Source organism: Solanum dulcamara, chromosome 4 (assembly GCF_947179165.1).
Source record: "Solanum dulcamara chromosome 4, daSolDulc1.2, whole genome shotgun sequence".
In the NCBI taxonomy this organism is placed as follows: domain Eukaryota; kingdom Viridiplantae; phylum Streptophyta; class Magnoliopsida; order Solanales; family Solanaceae; genus Solanum; species Solanum dulcamara.
In genome coordinates, this window is record NC_077240.1 from 80,952,004 (window position 1) to 80,971,100 (window position 19,097).

Consider the following 19,097-nt stretch of genomic DNA (forward strand, 5'->3'; position numbering starts at 1 on the left):
AAGAATCTGTCCTCAAGCTTGACACACCCAAGGATGTATGCTTACCAAATGGTGGTACTACACAAGTTACTCATATTGGCTCTTGTAACCTATCAGCTAGAAGTATGATCACTAATGTGTTTCATATACCTGAGTTCAAGTATAACTTAATGTCTGTCAGCAAAATAACAAGGGAGTTAGGCTGCTCAGTCTCCTTCTTCCCTGATTTTTGTGTTTTCCAGGAGCTTTACACTGGGAAGGTGAAGGAAGTTGGTAAGGAAGAAGGAGGACTATACCTGCTGTGGAGACATTTAACTCAAGGTAGTGTCAATAATGTCAAGGAATCTGCTAATGCTGTTGATACATTTCCTTCAAATGGTAAGGAGTCAGACATGGAGCTATGGCATCAAAGGCTTGGACATCCCTCTTCTACAGTACTTTCAAAGATGTTTGCTGACAATAAAATCACTATGTGTAAAGTGTCTAACTGTTTAGTTTGCCCATTTGCAAAACAAACTAGACCTGTGTTTCCTTCTAGCAGCATTAAAAGCAGTAGATGCTTTGACTTGATACATGTTGATCTCTGGGGACCCTATAATACAGCTACGTTTGATGGCAATAAATACTTTTTACAATTATGGATGATTTTTCAAGAATGACCTGGTTATTTCTACTTAAACTTAAGTCAGATGTTTCTGTATCTCTTCAAATGTTTTTGCAATATGCAAAAACACAATTTGACAGGGTTGTGAAGATGGTTAGATCTGATAATGGTACAGAATTTGTTAATTTTGTGTGCTGCAAACTGTTCAAAGAATGGGGCATTATTCATCAAAGGTCTTGCCCTTATACCCCTCAGCAGAATGGTGTTGCTGAGAGGAAACATAGACACCTGCTGGAAGTGACAAGAGCCCTGAGATTTCAAGCCAAAATACCTATCAAATTTTGGGGTCACTGTGTTCTAGCTGCAGCCTATCTCATCAACAGACTCCCTAGCAGTGTCATTGGTTTTCAAACTCCCTATGAAAGACTACATGGCATCAAACCAGGGCTATCTCACTTAAAGACTCTTGGATGTCTGTCCTTTGCTAAAAACCTTGCTGAGCATGACAAACTTATGCCCAGGTCAAGGTTAGCAGCTCACATGGGCTACTCTGAAGTGCACAAGGGATATATTTTGTTTAACTTACTTAACAAATCATTCTTTATCAGTAGAGATGTTATTTTCAGGGAGGATATCTTCCCATTTGCCAATAAAGCTAATGCTGATTCACAACAGCTATTTGTAGACAGTTTACAAGAAGCAGATATGACCATTCCAGGTTTATCTACTATAACTCCCATATCTTCTACCAATATTGATGAGAATCCAAGCCTTCATATAGGATGTGAGCATACTACTGTGGAGCATTCTGAGGATCAACTACAGCTGCAGATGGTGCTGGCTCTGGGGAATCAAGACTTGCAGAAGTACCCATTACTGAGGACCCTAGTGCTCCTAGAAGATCTGTAAGATCTAAGCACCCTCCAAATTGGCTGAGGGACTTTGTTTCACTAAACATAACCAGTGATGTTCACTATCCTTTATCCAACTATGTGAACTATTCTCATCTATCTCCCACATATCAGCATTATATTGCTGCTACTTCTATTATATCAGAACCTACCAGCTATGCAGATGCCATCAAGGATTCAAGATGGGTTGATGCTATGCAAGCAGAGATTCAAGCATTAGAAAACAATAATACCTGGGAGATCACTACCTTACCTGCAGGTAAAAGACCTATTGGCTGTAGGTGGGTTTATAAAATCAAATACAAGTCCACAGGTGAAGTAGAAAGATTCAAGGCCAGGTTAGTTGCCAAAGGATACAGTCAGCAAGAAGGTATTGACTACAAAGAGACATTTTCTCCAGTTGTGAAGATGGTCACAGTCAGATCTATTCTAGCTCTTGCTGCCTCCAACCAGTGGCATATCCATCAAATGGATGTGTTCAATGCATTTCTTCATGGAGACCTTGATGCTGAAATCTATATACAACTTCCTCAGGGGTTTGTCAGTCAAGGGGAGAAGGTATGTAGACTGACAAAGTCCTTATATGGACTTAAGCAAGCCCCAAGACAGTGGAATCATAAGCTCACTGAGGCCCTTATCTCCCTTAAATTTAAACAGAGCCAATATGATCACTCACTCTTCATCAGCAAATCAGAAACAAGAATTATACTCATACTTGTGTATGTAGATGACATGCTAATCACTGGAAGCTCATTGAAGTTAATAGAAGACACAAAGGAGGCTTTACACAAGGCCTTCAAGATGAAAGATCTAGGGGAGCTTAAATATTTTCTGGGAATTGAGTTTACAAGATCCACAGAAGGGATACTAATGCATCAAAGGAAATATGCCCTTGAGCTTATAGCAGAAGTTGGAATGGGAGCAGCTAAACCAGCAGGAACACCTATAGATGTTAATGTTAAACTAACATCAAGAGAGTATGATCAACATGTGAAGAAAAGGCAAGAAGCAGATGATGATCCTCTAATAGATCAGGTCAGTTATCAGAAACTCATAGGGAAACTATTATATCTCAATATGACAAGACCAGATATTGCTTTCAGCACTCAGACACTTAGCCAGTTCCTGAGTCAACCAAAAAAATCCCACATGGAAGCTGCACTAAGAGTGGTAAGGTACTTGAAGAAGCAACCTGGACAAGGAATACTACTGTCCAGCAACCCAGACCACAAGATTACTGCCTTTTGCGATGCTGATTGGGCCTCCTGTCCACTCACCAGGAAATCTGTAACAGGGTTCATGATTGTAATTGGAAAATCCTTGGTTTCATGGAAAGCCAAGAAGCAAACAACAGTATCAAAGAGTTCAGCTGAGGCTGAATATAGGAGCATGGCCTCTACTGTATCAGAATTGGTATGGATGCTTGGAATGCTGAAAGAAGTAGGAGCTGAAATTGAGCTCCCAGTACAAGTTTACAGTGACAGCAAGGCTGCAATCCAAATTGCAGCAAATCCAGTCTATCACGAAAGAACAAAACACATCGAAATAGATTGTCACTTCATTAGAGAGAGGCTACAACAAGGTTTGATCAAGGTGGACTATCTATCTACTCAAGAACAACCTGCAGATATACTAACTAAAGGACTGTCCAGGATGCAACATGAATATCTTCTATCCAAGCTAGGAGTTTTGAACATATTTGCCCCTCCTAGCTTGAAGGGGAGTATTGTGAGAAGTTAAATAGTTGAAGGGTAGAAGTGTCATTCTACCAGAAATTAGTTAGTGGAACTAACAAGTTGTTAAGTCTGTTAATGTAACTAATTTCAGTTAACAAGTTTAATAAAGTGTGTATATATATACACTAATTGTAGTTGTTGGAAGTAGCTGATGAAATAAAAAAAATATCTTCCTCTTTCTCACTTTACTCTTTCACATTTCTGCTCCTTCTCTCTTCTCCTTCATCTTCATCTTCATCTTCATCTATTTTTCTTTCTTTCTGTACAGCTCATGTTTTTTCTTCAAAACTATTGAGAGTATGAATTTTATACCTAAATTATCACTTACTAGTTTAAAGTTGAAATGAAGTTTGACTCCAAATGAATGTTTGACAATGTCTACAAATGAGTTTAAAGGTGCTCTTTGCAAATAAGTTTTGTGAATGATGATTCTATAATGCTCAAGCAAGTTAATGATAGGATGAGTTAAGGCCTTAAAGATATTTCATGAATAAAGATATGTGATGATGAAAGGTCTACACTCCATCACATGAGACAAAGTTAAGTAGCTATTCTATGATTTTGTTCTTATGAAGAGTGGACGGGTAGTAGATATGGACCCTCCCACGCGATGATTGAGTTTATGTTTTATGATTTGTCTATTTCATTGAGAGTTTACCTAGCACTGAGTGGACCTTGGGATAGGCATTCTCTCTCGTAGCAAAGGCAAGAGACCCGTAGAAATAATCCAAATTTGTTATATTTTATAAAAATATCAATTATTTATTAATTTAAACTAAATATTTATATACCAACTTAATCCATTAATATGATCAACCAAGATTTTATAAAAGAATAGTTGGTATTACCTCCTCCGAAAAAGAATAGTTTGAGTGACAAGTTTTGAAAAAAATAATAATTTATTTTTAATTCAATTAATGTATTGCTCTTGCCTATAATGTTATTTTGTTGTTGCTGATTGTTATCAATTATGCTATAAGGTTTTTTTAACGGAATATGTTCATTATAAAATGATAACACAAACTTATAGGTATTTTTAATAATTTTTAAAACTTACAGGTACAAAATAATATTTTTTGAAATTTCACCAACCCCGATGGACAATGGTTTGCCAAACGACGTATATAGCTTTCAAATTTAAACACATAGGTATGATCGTTCATTTAAGCCGAGGATCGTTTTGGACTCAAGGTAGTTTTTCTAATGGGCCCAATACGTCTTAGGTATTGGATCTTCTTAGGTCAATGCGTTAAATCACGATTTTAGTAATGCTCTTCGCTAGGTTGACTAAGAGTGGTCTTTGCAAGACTGGTAACTCAAGCGGACAACTCAGGCTGGAACTGACGACAACCATTGGACACATGGCGTATCAATAAATTGTCGATCGCTCCGAAAAAGAGTCAAGTATAAAAAAGTCCGACTGCGATTCCATAAAACCGTTTTTTAATATACTGTACATTCAATCGAAAGATGTCATTAAACGCAATTAAGTAAAACAAGAATTATGAATTATTACAAATTCAAACAGTTAGTCAAATATACAATCAAATCTAAAGATCGAAACCTAATTAAATTTCCAGCAGATTCGTCATTTCTGTTATATCAAAAAAAATGGTTTAAAATTAATTTAAACTTTTAGAGAAAAAATTAATTTTTAGAAAAGAGAGTCACCACTTAATTAATAAGAAAAATTAAGAAACCTTAATTTTAAAAACCCTAACAGATTTAAGTCTTTAAATTAGAGAAAATGGATAAGAGATTCTTATTTTCACTTTGAGAAAGTGCTAGCATTCAAAGTGGCCGCTAACGCATGGTTATCCGACGATTTAAAAAATTATTTGACTAACTTTTAAAAATATTAATTTAAAAGAAAATGAAGACTTTATAATTATTTTTTTAAAAAAATGATCAAACTTAAACATTGAAAATAATATACATATATAAAAAAAGTAAAAGTTTATCAAATAATTAAATAAAGTTAGAAAATCATTTAAAGAGTAAATTAACATGAATTGGTCTATCTTTAGAAAAATCTAGTTAAGTTAAAATAAATTAAAATTAATATATAATCAAGCATAAATAACATAAGTAAATAAATTATTACAACCTGAATCAATATAAATTAACAATAAATAACACATGAAAGTATGGCCCGACACTTAATTTCTATACATCTAGACTAAGTTGTTGGGCCATCTGCGTTTTGGGCCTTAAGCCTAATTCCACTGTATTTCGCAGCTGTATATACACTATATATCGAACTGTATATAAACCATATTCAGAGTATACAAGATTATTTATGTACATTAAATTGTATACACACTGTAGACCACATGTTTGTTCTTTGTATCTGATGTATATACACTATATATCAGTGTATACATTATTATTTTCATGCATATCAGACTATTTATATACTGTATATCAGTGTACACAACATTATTTTTCACATGTATTCTGCGTATACAATTCAATATCAATATTCAAACCATGAATATTAGCTTTTTTCTATGTATCAACTTTTCAGCAATTCGAGCAAGATGATGAGAAACTCAAAACTCAACGATATGCAAAGATAAAGTCCAAAGATGAACTCGAATTAATATCACATGCACCAAAAATAAAATTACATAAGCATCTACTCATATTAAGCTAAACCAATGAATATATCATGATATTTTAAGGTATCAAATTGATGAGTATACTAGAGGTGACTAACAACATGTATATATGTAGGCAAAGGAAAAGAAAGAAGAAATATATTCAAGTAAATAAAGGACATGGAATTAATATATATACGCTATACTAACTCAAATTTTAAAGAAATAATTAAATCAATTAAGCCATGAAAGTTCTAACTAAATAATAACTTAAGCATATTTTTGTTATCTAAATTATGTTAAATTGAAAACATGAAAATCTATATTGTCAAAGAAAACTACTTGAAAAAATAATGAACAAAACTAAGAGTTTTCATGAAATAATCCTAATACATGCTAGCTAATTAATCCTAACACATACTAACTATAAAAAAATTCTATCATTAATCTAATTATTCTTAATACATGCTAACTAAAAAAAAATTACGAATCAACTAATAAAAAATGAAATAATTAAATAAAATAAAGTTGAGAAAATATTTTATCTCTTTCCGGGCAGCGAGACTGAAGACGACGAGCGTGACGTTATAAGAACTCTGTTCTTAGTCTAAATTTCGACTTTAGTCTCCTGTTTTTCTGGAAGAAAGATATAGATTGAAAGCTAAATTTTTTTTACAACTTTTAGGCTTAAGAACAAGAATCCAAAATCCTAGCCAAGTAAAAAAAATTTCTTTAGAACATACACCAAACTTGTTCTGAGCAGGCACCATACCTATTCAGAAGAGTGTTTTTCGCACCACTTCAACCCATAAGTTTGGCTATAAATATCGAGAATCACCTCAATATCCTCAAATACAATAAGAAAATTAAATTCCTAAAGAAATATACAGTAAATTCTATGATCTTAAATATATAATTAATACATTTAATATCTATTTTTCCCAATTTTTGTTAGTCTTCTAATATTCTGATTTGAACGCAGTAATCATCAACACTTGCATTATTAATATTGTTGTTGTTGGCCAATTATATGGTCAGATTTTCATTAAGTCAATTAAATATTGCAGGAAAAGTCAAAACAAGGATGAGTAATAGATAAATCTGATTGATTGATTATAGAGATAAGTATTAAAAACAGATCTATTTTATTTTTTGAGTTTTTATATCTAAATTATTTAAAGTGTGAGTTTCATATATAAACTATCACTTATTAGTTTGAGAAGCACACATCAGTGGTATGCGTAATACACTCTCTCAAAAACTTTACCACATTGCATTTGGATAAAATATTTCACCTTTAAAAAAATTAAATAAACTATTAATATTAGTTAAAAATTAAAGACTAAAGTATTTATATCCCCAAAAAAGAAATAACTTTTTTTAAAAATAAATTTAAAATATTTTGCTCACGCACTCCACCTCCCCCCCTCCACAATCTCCGTCCTTTTAGTTTTTAAAGTTTTTTAAATTTCTTTTATAAATATTTTTAAAAAAAATTCATACTTCACCTCCTCCCCCATTCCTTCCTAAAAAATGTTATTGTTTTTATTTTTTTTAAAATAAATTATATGCACCCCATCTAATCCTCCGCTCTTAATTTATATATATTTTAAATATATTTTTCTCATTTTGTATATATCTATCACAAAACGAGAAAAAAACTTGAAAGTGGATGATTAGGTGGGGTGGGGTAGAATTTTTTTTTTAAAAAAATAAAAATAAAAATATCTAAATTATTATTTGAAGGGGAAGGAGGAGGGGGGGGGAGATGAAGTAAGAATTATCAGAGAAAGTGGTGGAGTAAGGTAAGAAAAATATATTTTATTTTATTTTATAATTTTTTTGGGCAGAAAATAATAATACTTTAATCTTTAATTTTAACTAATTCTGATAATTTATTTAATTTTTGTTAAGGTGAAATATTTTATCATATGGAATGTGATGTGACAATTTTTTTTAAAATGAAAGAAAGAGTGTAGTACACACCATGATGAGAGTGGAATAAAAAGGAGATGCGGATCTTCACAAGCTGCTACTTCATCCAAAAGAAGTTGGCGTTCAGAGATGTCAAGAAGTTAAGAATGAAAGATTTTTCATAAAGCCTTAATTTAGGATTGTACCCCTGCATGAGATCGATTATTTGTATCCCATTCAGTTTATTCATAAAGCTTGTATAAATATGATTTTTTGGGGGGAATGGAATATTTCAAATGACATTATACATCCTTCAAATCGTTAGGCCTATCCTTGGCACAAAAAGGTCGCATATCTGTTTAGGATGCGCAATAACTGTTTATATGCTATATGCTATAACCGTTTTTGTGAATATGTTGCTTCATTTGGAGACATGTTAATTAGTCCACTCTTTTTTGAATTTTTTCTAGAGCCTCATAGGCATAAATATCGAATCACTATCTCAAGTGCGTATTAATACTCCATGAGTATTTAGTTTTCCCAACAAAATTCGAACTCTACTCTCAAATCATAAACCTTGCTCTTTCATCTCAAAAAAAGGGTTGATGTTTCATTAAAAAAATCAAGCGAGTCGAATTACGTAGGACCTAAATTCTCATTTGTGATATACGTAGGCTATCTTTCAAGGCTCGGTCCCTATATTTGATGTTTTAAGTTTTTCTTCATTCTTACAAAGAAATTGAAAGTTTTGTGAAGCGCAAGAAATCTTGATTCAACGCAAGTCAACCTTTCTCGCACATGAATACCAAAATTAAGTAGGCCAATTTCTATATGTTTAGTCATTCTTCACCTATGGATTAGTTTGTCTTCAAACAAAGCAACATTTATATGTTTAGTTCTTTGTGTGATATTTTGCATTAATTATTACAAACACGAACTAATACTTTAGCTTTTGAGTTATTCTTTTTTTTTCCAGGGAAAGACTGATTTGTGTCTGAAATCAAACTTGCTTGCTTCTCAAAGATCAATGGTTCAACCAAAATTGATTTTTTTTCCTTTGTAGAGGCCATTATCAAAAAACACCATGCGATAAATGATTGGATCTCAATTTTGAGAGATCAACACCCCTCCCTAACTAAGAAGTTTTCTTTGTACACGAGAGAGACGACATTATTTCAAGAGAGGGAATCACGGCAATCCCAAGAGAAATCATAACCCTTTCTCTTATGGATCTTGCAGGGACAAAGAGTTCATGAAAAACAACGATGACCTAGAATTTCTCAAGACACTAATACAACCTGAAAGATAAATCGGAAGAGTCTTTGACTATGATATATAGTGTATATACAGTCTGATACACAACAGATACAGAGAACAAACATGTGGTATACAGTGTATATACAGTTCGATGTACAAAAATAACATTGTATACTCTATATGCAGTATATATACAGTTTGATATACAATGTATATACAGTTGCGAAATACAGTGGAATTAGGCTTAACGCCCAAAACGCAAATGACCCAACAGCTTAGTCTAGGCGTACAGAAACTAAGTATCGGACCATACTTTCATGTGTTATTTATTGTTAATTTATATTGATTCGGGTTGTAATAGTTTATTTACTTATATTATTTATACTTGCTTAGATATTAATTTTAATTTGTTTTAACTTAATTAGATTTTTCTAAAGATAAACCAATTCATGTTAATTTACTCTTTAAATGATTTTCTATCTTTATTTAGTCATTTGATAAACTTCTTTTTATATACATGTATATTATTTTCAATGTTTAAGTTTGATCATTTTTAAAAAAATAACTTTAAACTCTTCATTTTCTTTTAAATTAATATTTTTAAAAGTTAGTCAAATAATTTTTCAAATCGTCGGATAACCGTGCGTTAGCAGCCACTTTAAATGGTAGCACCTTCTCAAAATAGAAATAAGAACCTTTTATCCATTTTCTTTAATTAAAGACTTAAATCTGTTAGGATCTTTAAAATTAAGATTTCTTGATTTTCCTTAAAAATTAAGTGGTGACTCTCTTTCTTAAAGTTGACTTTTTCTCTAAAATTTTAAATTAATTTTAAACCATATTTTTTTGACATAACAATAATAATAAATAAAATTTTATCTAAAAAATTATCAATCAAATTATTTGTCAAAACAAAAGCGAGCAAGCGACATGACAGTGTGAGGAGGCACAATCTTCTTTACCCTTAAAAAGCTAAATGAAGTATTTTTTTTAATATAAATAATTATCTTAATGATTATTTAAAGTTAGACACCTAACTTTATCAAGATAAAAAAACTAACAATTTAACTACTATATAAGGAGTATTGGACACTTTTATGAATGATTATCAATAGATAGTTTTTTGGTAATCAACTCGTTGATCTCTATGTCAGTTTTATCCTTCTATAGTTAGGACTTGTAATTTTAATTCCTCTTTATGGTTATTCATGGTTATAATTAAAAAATCTAATTGAATTGTAATTTCAATCAAATCTATTAAAAAATGGATATTTGATTTGGTTAGGTTATTTTAAAAATTGATACTATTTAGTTTGGTTTTGATTTTAATTTAAAAAATCACAAAAATAACTAAATCGAATCGAGAAATTATATGTATTATAATTATTTATTCATAAAATAAAATATAAATATTTTGTTAAATTTTAATTAACTTAAGTCCATCATTTTCCTCTAGTCCAACACTTTAAATTTTGATATATAATTTTTTTGTACCTCTCTCCTAGGTAGTTCCTCAATTATTGAGTTTGGGTTATTTTTTTGCTACAAAGATTTGATCTTTTGATTTTTGGTATATAATGATTTTAGTATTGCTTAACTAAATCACTTTATTTGTGTAATAATAACTCTAGTATTGCTTAATTGAATTCATAGTAGCTTTCATGTGGATTTTTTTTTATGTATTAGGTATTAGTGTTTATTGTGATGAGTATGTCTCAACAAATTTATTATTTTTAAATCAAAAAAATTGAATCAAACCGACAATTAACTTTTTAATTTGGTTTTGATATTAAAATTTTTAAAAATGACTAAATTGCAACGCAAATACTTACACTGTCGGCAAGTATAAAATTAAACTATATATAAGCACGTGCATTATATTGTGTGGACAATAACTTTACAATTGTATTGAATTATTGGAAATATAGTTGTTTTCTTCTCTTTTACGACTTGTTTGCATTTTTTTCCATCGGAAGTTTGGTATCCAATATTTAAATTCAATTAAATTCAGATTTATGCTAGAAAATTTCACATTAAAAAGTAAAATACTCCTTAATAAAAATAAATTTATACTAAAAAAAATTCAAACTCGAGATCTTTTAACTAAGAGTAAAGAAGTACTTATCATAACTGTGGACATGATGACTTGGACTTATCATAACTCTGGACATGATGTCGAAACTCTGGACATGATGACTTCGACTTATTGTTTATCTTTAGTTATTTTTAGACATTATTATTATGTAGAGTCGCTATTAGAAAAAAATGCGGAATTAGCGATTGATAAAATTTATTGTTAAATAGTAAAAAAATTATATTAATCTAATTTAGCAATGAATTTTGGGATAGAAAATATAATAATGTTTATCTTATTTAATGTTGGTATCATTGTAATAATTGAGAAATAAAATAATTTTAAATAATTATAGCATTCTTTCTTACGTAATTATCTATTTTATTTCCTTATTTATATTTTAACAATTAATATGTTTTATATTATTATTTTTATATTTCTCTTTTCTTATTCTTCCTAAAAAGATATCTATAGTTACGTGCGCTATAACCATTAAGGGTGTTGAAATAAAGTGTATAGATATGGCTGAGCAGCTGGAATTCCTTGTTTTGACTTTTCCTGCAAATCAAATTAATTGAATCTGGCCAACAACAACAATATTACAAAATTATACCTACTTTACTATTATATTTATTTTATCATTTATACTTTCAAAAATATTATGTATCTTATCATTAATTAATAATTTTTTATCATATATTAAAAAAGATACACTTAGATATATTTTTTCTATTAGATATACTAAAATAGGGAGAGAGGCGAGAAAGATAGAGAAGGAGGAAAATAAGGTTCGTTTGTATTTCAGATACATGAAAATCACATTAGATATACATTAGATACATGTATATATATGTATTTAGCGTAATTCACATTATCTGAGATATCATATACATGTGAGAATGGCAAAAGTAAGATATATACCTATATATAACATATATTGATATTGATTATGTATATATTATGTATATCATTCACGTTGATAAACTAATTGATAGGACGATATATATTTGTAACTTTCCCATTTTGAAATAGCCTCACTAGCTAGCTATAAAGCCATTATCAGTCAGTTTCCAAATAAATTATTTCAATTAACTATCACTTCATCATTCTTTGACTTTTTCTTGCCAAGCAAATCCTCGTTTTACATAAATCTGTGAATCGATTTTGTATAATTCTTTTTCTTGAAAAAATAAAAAATAAAATTGGAGGTTGGGGATGGAAAATTACAAAATAGGAAATTAAATCTTTATCAAACTAATAAGGTAAAAATTCAAATGGCCAATCAGTTGAATTACTGAGATTTTCAACATATGCTTGATTTCTTTTTCTTGATGCACGCTTACCTTACTTATAGAATAGGGGAAATGGATTTTGGTGATAGAGGGAATTCATTTCTTGTTTCTGCCCTGCTTATCTAGATATTGGTAAAAGAAGGAATATTGGCTATAGGGGAGATTTACTTCTGGCTCTGGTCTTAGGTGATAAAGGGAGAATGTTGTAAAGGAGTTAGGAGTTTTAGTTGATTTTGATGATTTAAAAAACTCAAAAAACTGGTAAAGGACCTGGTCCCTTTGAGGACACATTGTTGATAACGACAACAAACAAATAGTACAAAACAGATCCTGCTAAGTCTGCAGGTCTGTATACGCAGTCGAGTCCTTGTGCAGAGGAACAATTGTCTACCCAATACAAATCGTCCAACGCAATGTATATCATAGATATATATACATTCTTTACAACCATTCTCATTTGGTTTTTTGGAAAAATTGAAAGAAAAAATTCATTGAAGCTCACGCTCTCAAGAATCTGAAGTTTTCTCTTGAAGAAGACCAAGGACCTAATAAAGTTATCAATCATTTTGTTCTTGCTTTAGAGTTGTAATTTCTTGGTCTTAACCTTATAAGGTCTATTCCTAATCTATAAAGGAAATTAGACATGTTCATTATTTTGGTCATCTTGTCAAAATAACTAGAGTTAGTTATGGAGACTACTTGAAGTATAAATCAGCTAGGAGTCTAGTGATTTACGAAGCAGTAGAGTTATTGCTTCAGATCTGTAACAGAGTTGTTACAAGGAAAGGGAAGGGATTGTGAGTGCAATTCCTAGATTGCAAGAGCTTGTAATCTGAATCTTTGGCTCAGTTGTTTAGTGAAATTTTGAGCTGAAATCTTGTGGGACATGTCGTGATTTTTCTCTCTTGAGCAAGGAGTTTCCACGTAAAATCTTGAATCTGATTTTACCTTTCTGTTCTTTATATTTCTTTACTGATTTCTAATAAGGGACCTGATCCCGACTGTTAGCGTACATTCTAACAGTTTTTATAACAGTTACTTTCGCCAAAAGAAATTTTGTTTGAAATTAATAATTTTTTTTACCTTAGATTAGCAATATCAAGAGAGACGATTAAATGAAGTGGCTATATAATCGTTGAAAATAATTTATTAGAAATTAATCGATTGTGGACTATTTACATATAAGTGGACCGGATTTTACTGTATTTTTGGTTCTTATCAATTCGCTTGGTTCACATACTCTTTCATTTCAATTTATGTGGAACGTCTGATTTGATATAAAATTTAAGAAAAAAAATGCTTTTAAAATCTGTAATTTAAAACAAACCTTAAGGGAAAAGGAGAATTTTAAAATTTAATTATTTTTAATTATTGAAAGATAGCATTCTCTTTTGAACAAACTAACAACAAAAATGATATAAATTGAAATAGGAAATGTCAATAATAGATTACCTAGAGAAATCGATAAAAGAAATTTCTACCCAAAATTTAATAGTCGGTCCACTCTCAGCCTCGATAAAATCCATCTTGTTGCAATAGAAATAAATAAAAACAAATAAGTTTTGGCTAATGTGATAAATATACCGATTAGTGTTCCAAAGACTTTACCCCTTTTATTTATTCCAAATAACTCAGAAACAAATATGTAAGGAATAAAAAAATTCTAACCTCTCAAGTAAAAAACTGTTACAAATATTAGTTATTATACACATGAACTATAATTTAGGATTGATTCTTTCTTTTGGTAGCCCCCTTTAGAGAATATTATCAAGATATATTAAAAGTATTGTAGTGCATGTGAATAAGTAAACTAAAATCAAATTAATTATTAAAAAATATAAAATTAAAATCAAATCAAATGTTATTGATTTTTAAAATCAAACAAAACATATCAAATATCATTTTTTTAAATCAATTTAATTTGATTTGCACTTTGATTCGATTTGATTTTTCACCAAATCATGAACATCCCTATCAACAACATTAAAATCAAACATAGTTTTTCTAACATCTACATTGACATCAACAAATCCTTGTTTAAAACAGTGCAAAATCCACATATATAAGAGCACAATATGAGTGAAGAAAACACATTGAGCCAAAATGACAACATCTTTCCCCATGAATGCTGGTAATGGTCCTTACAGCTACTCCAAAAACTCCAATTTGCAGGTATTGATTTCTTATTTTCAACTTATATATATCAAACACATTTTCTTGAACAATTTTTTTTGTCACGTCAGTGCATAAACATTAAACTATGAATTAACAATTCATCAAGCACCATGTTGGTTAACGCATGTGGCGCATGCTTGATGGTTTTAGTGAAAAAATAGAGTTATATCCGTTCTATTAGAATGGTGATAAGCACTTTTATAGCTTTCAGAATGATGATAAGCAGTTGATCCTAATACATCATAGATCAATCATCAATAAATATTTTTGTCTTCATACTAAAGTAAGAACTTTTTCATCGACGTGACTTTACTGTTATAATTGCATGCAGAAAGAAATATTAGATGGTACTATGGAGATGGTGAGAGATACAATTATTCAAAAGCTTAACATCAAATTCATGTTATCTTCTTCAAACACGTTACGTATTACAGAGTTGGGATGTTCTGTTGGACCAAACTCTTTTAGTGCAATGCAACATGTTGTAGAAGCTCTAAAGGACAAGTACTTATACCCAGACCAAGTCATAAATTCCACCAACAATATTCCCGAATTCGAAATATTCTTCAATGATCAAGTCACCAATGATTTCAATACCTTCTTTCTATCACTACCTATCGATCGATCCTACTATGTAATTGGAGTTCCAGGATCTTTTCATGGTAGATTATTTCCATCGCGATCAATACATTTTGCACATTCTTCTTGTTCTATACATTGGTTATCTAAGATTCCAAAAGAGCTGTTAGATGAAAAATCTCCAGCATGGAATAAAGGATTGATTCATTATATCGGTTCATCAAATATTGAAGTAGTGAATGCTTATGTTGCTCAATTTGAAAAGGACATGGAAATGTTCTTTAATGCAAGAGCTGAGGAAATTGTTCCTGGTGGAATGATGGTGCTTGTTACACCATTTTCAGGTTATATACGTCTCATGGGATTTTTTGGTTCTAGTCTTATGGATTTGGTGAATGAGGTAATCTCTATTTCATTTTATATGTGAATGTTTTGCCTTTTGATTTGTTTTTAACAAGTTTCACGTGTATTTAGTATGTCAGATATACTTTTATCCGTTTCAATTTATCTGAACCTTAAAATTAAATGATTTAAGACTTTTGAAACTTATATAATATTAAGTATGACAAAACATTTGTGTGGCTATAATATTAAATATGTTTGTGACACACTTGAGTATACATTTGTAATTGATGTTTCTTTTCCTTTTTGTCATAGGGAAAGCTAGATGAATCTCAAGTTGATTCATTCAATTTGCCAATGTATTTTCCCTCTCCTCAGGACATGACTAAAGTAGTGGAGAAAAATGGATTTTTTAGCATTGAGAGAATGGAGTTGACATATATAAAATCAGAGCTTGTGGATGAGGCTAATGCAAAGACTTTAATGATAAACCTAAGGAGCTCTTTAGAAGGGCTTTTAATAAATCATTTTGGAAGTGAAATAGCAGAAGAAGTTTGTGCAAGAACTATTCATAAAAGCGAAGAGATTTCAACATGGATGAAAGATAATTACGAGAAACCAAGCATATTATTTGTTGCTTTGAAGCGTAAATAAATTTCTATGAGAAAATCTATATATTATATAATTCAGGTCTATGGAGAGATGATGTGACACATCTCACAGTCCAAGTTTTATGCTTTTTTTTTCTAATATTTTTGAAGATCTTTTATTCTTCTTATATATAAGATCGTGATTCGATCCGCATATGTTTGATAAAAGACAATAATATTATGGAGTTTTCCTCATGTGTTTCACTTTATATTATCTACAAAGAAAATTAGAAAGTCTCTTTGTCAATGTTTTCTAAATTGGCCTCCTTTTCTTGCTCTTTTTCTCCCTAGTAATAACTAATGTTTATCTTTTAATTTCCTCATTAATTCACCTTTAACTTTCTTATTTTCCGCCTAAAATTTACTCTGGAAAATTAAAAATATATTCCACTGTCACAATATGTTTTATATTTTGGTTCCTCCTTGAAAAATTAGAAATATATCTCAAGGATGTATTCTAATGATTTTGAAACAATAAGAGGACTAGTCACCAATTGATGGCCTCCATTTGGGATGATTAAATATTTAGCATCACGGAATCAAAATTTTTATTAAGAGGTTTTAAAATATGAAGAAATAAACACATGAAAAAGTCTAAGGAGGTTCAACCATTATTATACATACATAAAAATAATTAATTTTAATTATGTATAAACATTATAATTTTCTATTGAAAAAGGTTCGGATGAACTCCTGAACCTTTACTAGCTTCACCCCTTCAAGTATAGTTTCAAGTTCAGAGTAGACTCATATTCCAACATATTTGTGATGATTTTTAAATCCAACTCCATCCATAGCTTTGTAATTAATCCATTAAGGATGCACCAATTAACACCCTTTTATTTTTAATATCTCTTGTAATTCTAATACTCTATCTAAATTTTAGTAAAGTCGTTTATATTTTGAATAGGGAAAATAGGTATATATACCCCAATAGCTTAACATATGGTGCATATTTTTTTTTTTTTAACAGACCTATATTTATTCGTTATTTGTTTTTTGTTTTTTCCATATCGCTTTTAATTTTCTATACTTATCTAACATCTTTTTATGCGTTTATACTTTTACTGAGCCGAGGGTCTCCAGGAAACAACCGTCCTACCTTGATAGGAGTAAGGTCTGCGTACATTCTACCCTCCCCAGACCCCACGTTGTGGGATTTCACTGGATTGTTGTTGTTGTAGACCTATATTTATTGAATTAAAAGAAATCTAAAAACTAATTTATTTTTTAAATTCTAAAACTGTCACGTGGCTTAAAAAATTAGCTCGCTCATTTTTTCTTATCCAATCCAAATTTTATACATATAAAAAAACCTCATCTACTCAATCATAAAATGAATTTGGGTGGAATCTTAATAAAAGAGAATTTGATTAATTTTTTTCATTTGTTTTTTTAAGCAAAGTGAATCTTAATAAAAGAGAATTTGATTAATTTTTTTCATTTGTTTTTTTTAAGCAAAGTCGTTTATATTTTAAATATTATACCTAAATATGATCCAACAACTTAGAAAGGTAATTAAAGGGGAAAAACAACAACAATAGATGCTCATTTTGGGGCTCAAACCCATTACCACAAGTATAAGATGTACAAACTAAATATTTTATTTTATGGTAAAAATAATCAAATTTGTTCCATTATTATTTAAAATTGCGTTGTTTTATATCACTTAACCTGAAATTACTCGTTTTTAAGAACTATACCTGAAAAATATTAAAAATAGTACTAAAATACGAGAGATAATTACGTGTAATTATCATAACTATTATTTAAAGTTTAGACACCTAACTTTATCAAGATAAAAAACTAATAATTTAACTAATGCTATAAGGAGTATAAGAAGTTTTACTTAATTTGGAAAAACGTAATACATACATATAAAAAATATTATACTATCAAGTTATTTTTTTCGACAACCAAATATATTGGGCATGCGAATAAAATTTATATGATATTTTTAATGGTGTGAGGTCTTTTGTGAAAAAGCGTGTGAGTTTGACTTGAAGCAAACAATATCACACGTAAGAAGTATTTTTGGGGCTATTAGCCAATAACTGGTATCAAATCCCAAGTTCAGCAAGATAATTAGATGAGTATGGATAAGGCAACTGATGGTGTAGGGCTCGATTTACTTCCCCTTACGAACTTAGAGAAGTGCACATACAAGAAGAAGTTAGTTGCGGACTTCAGTTGCCATAAAACATTCAGAGACCATGTGGGTGATATATAGTGAATCTCAAAAATTGTCAAAAAAAAGTAAAAATTTATTTTTTAAATTTCAACACTCAAATCTATTCCAGATAAACGCAAATTTAAAATATTAGTTACATGTATCATAAGCTACAGACTATAATTCCAATCATATCCTTCCCCGGACCCTGCGCATAGCGGGAGCTTAAGTGCACCGGGCTGCCCTTTTTTTTTTATATATCTGAATTCATAAGTAGGAAAACCGAACATTTTCAACTAAAAACTATCTAATAATGTATATTCATAAAAAATATATTTAAATAAAGCGATCAAAATAAAACACTCCATAAAAATGAAAAGTGGGCCAAGTAGCCCTGATAGCCAGCTGTAGTTTATCAGTGTATGGAATTTGTGTGGATAGTAACTTTGCAATGGTAATTGAATTATTGGAGATATTTGTTTTCTTCTTATGTTACAACTTATTTGCACTCATCCCAATTCTAACTATAATATGACTTGTAGAACTTCTTTCATGAATTTGAATTTTGAAATGTCCAATCTATGATTGGATATATCATAATTTAGGTAATTAAATGTGACATACATTTTGTCCAAGATCAGATATGTATAGATTCTTATGGACTTATTTGATTCACGTACTAGTTATCATATATACTATTTATAATGCATGGTTATTTGTACGGTGAATAATAATGATTGGATTATCACTCGATGAATAATAATGCATAGATTATTATACGCGATGTGAACAGGCCTGATAATTAAATGTGACA

The 19,097-nt window shown here is 30.2% G+C and overlaps 1 protein-coding gene across 1 annotated transcript; it reads left to right on the forward strand.

Annotated features, from left to right (window-relative positions):
- The first annotated feature begins 14,456 nt into the window (after positions 1-14,456).
- On the forward strand, positions 14,457-16,328 carry LOC129885206 (loganic acid O-methyltransferase-like). Its single transcript, XM_055959403.1, has 3 exons — positions 14,457-14,539; positions 14,874-15,521; positions 15,779-16,328. The coding sequence occupies exons 1-3, from the start codon at positions 14,471-14,473 to the stop codon at positions 16,115-16,117; spliced, it is 1,056 nt and encodes a 351-aa protein (XP_055815378.1). The 5' UTR covers positions 14,457-14,470; the 3' UTR covers positions 16,118-16,328.
- Positions 16,329-19,097: the final 2,769 nt, after the last annotated feature.

What these genes read in the sequence shown, in the direction of transcription:
- LOC129885206 (XM_055959403.1), top strand. Translation starts at nt 14,471, where the DNA reads ATGACAACATCTTTCCCCATGAATGCTGGTAATGGTCCTTACAGCTAC. An exon ending in CCAAAAACTCCAATTTGCAG is followed by an intron (nt 14,540 to 14,873) that starts GTATTGATTTCT and finishes AATTGCATGCAG; the next exon opens with AAAGAAATATTAGATGGTAC. An exon ending in TTATGGATTTGGTGAATGAG is followed by an intron (nt 15,522 to 15,778) that starts GTAATCTCTATT and finishes TTTTTGTCATAG; the next exon opens with GGAAAGCTAGATGAATCTCA.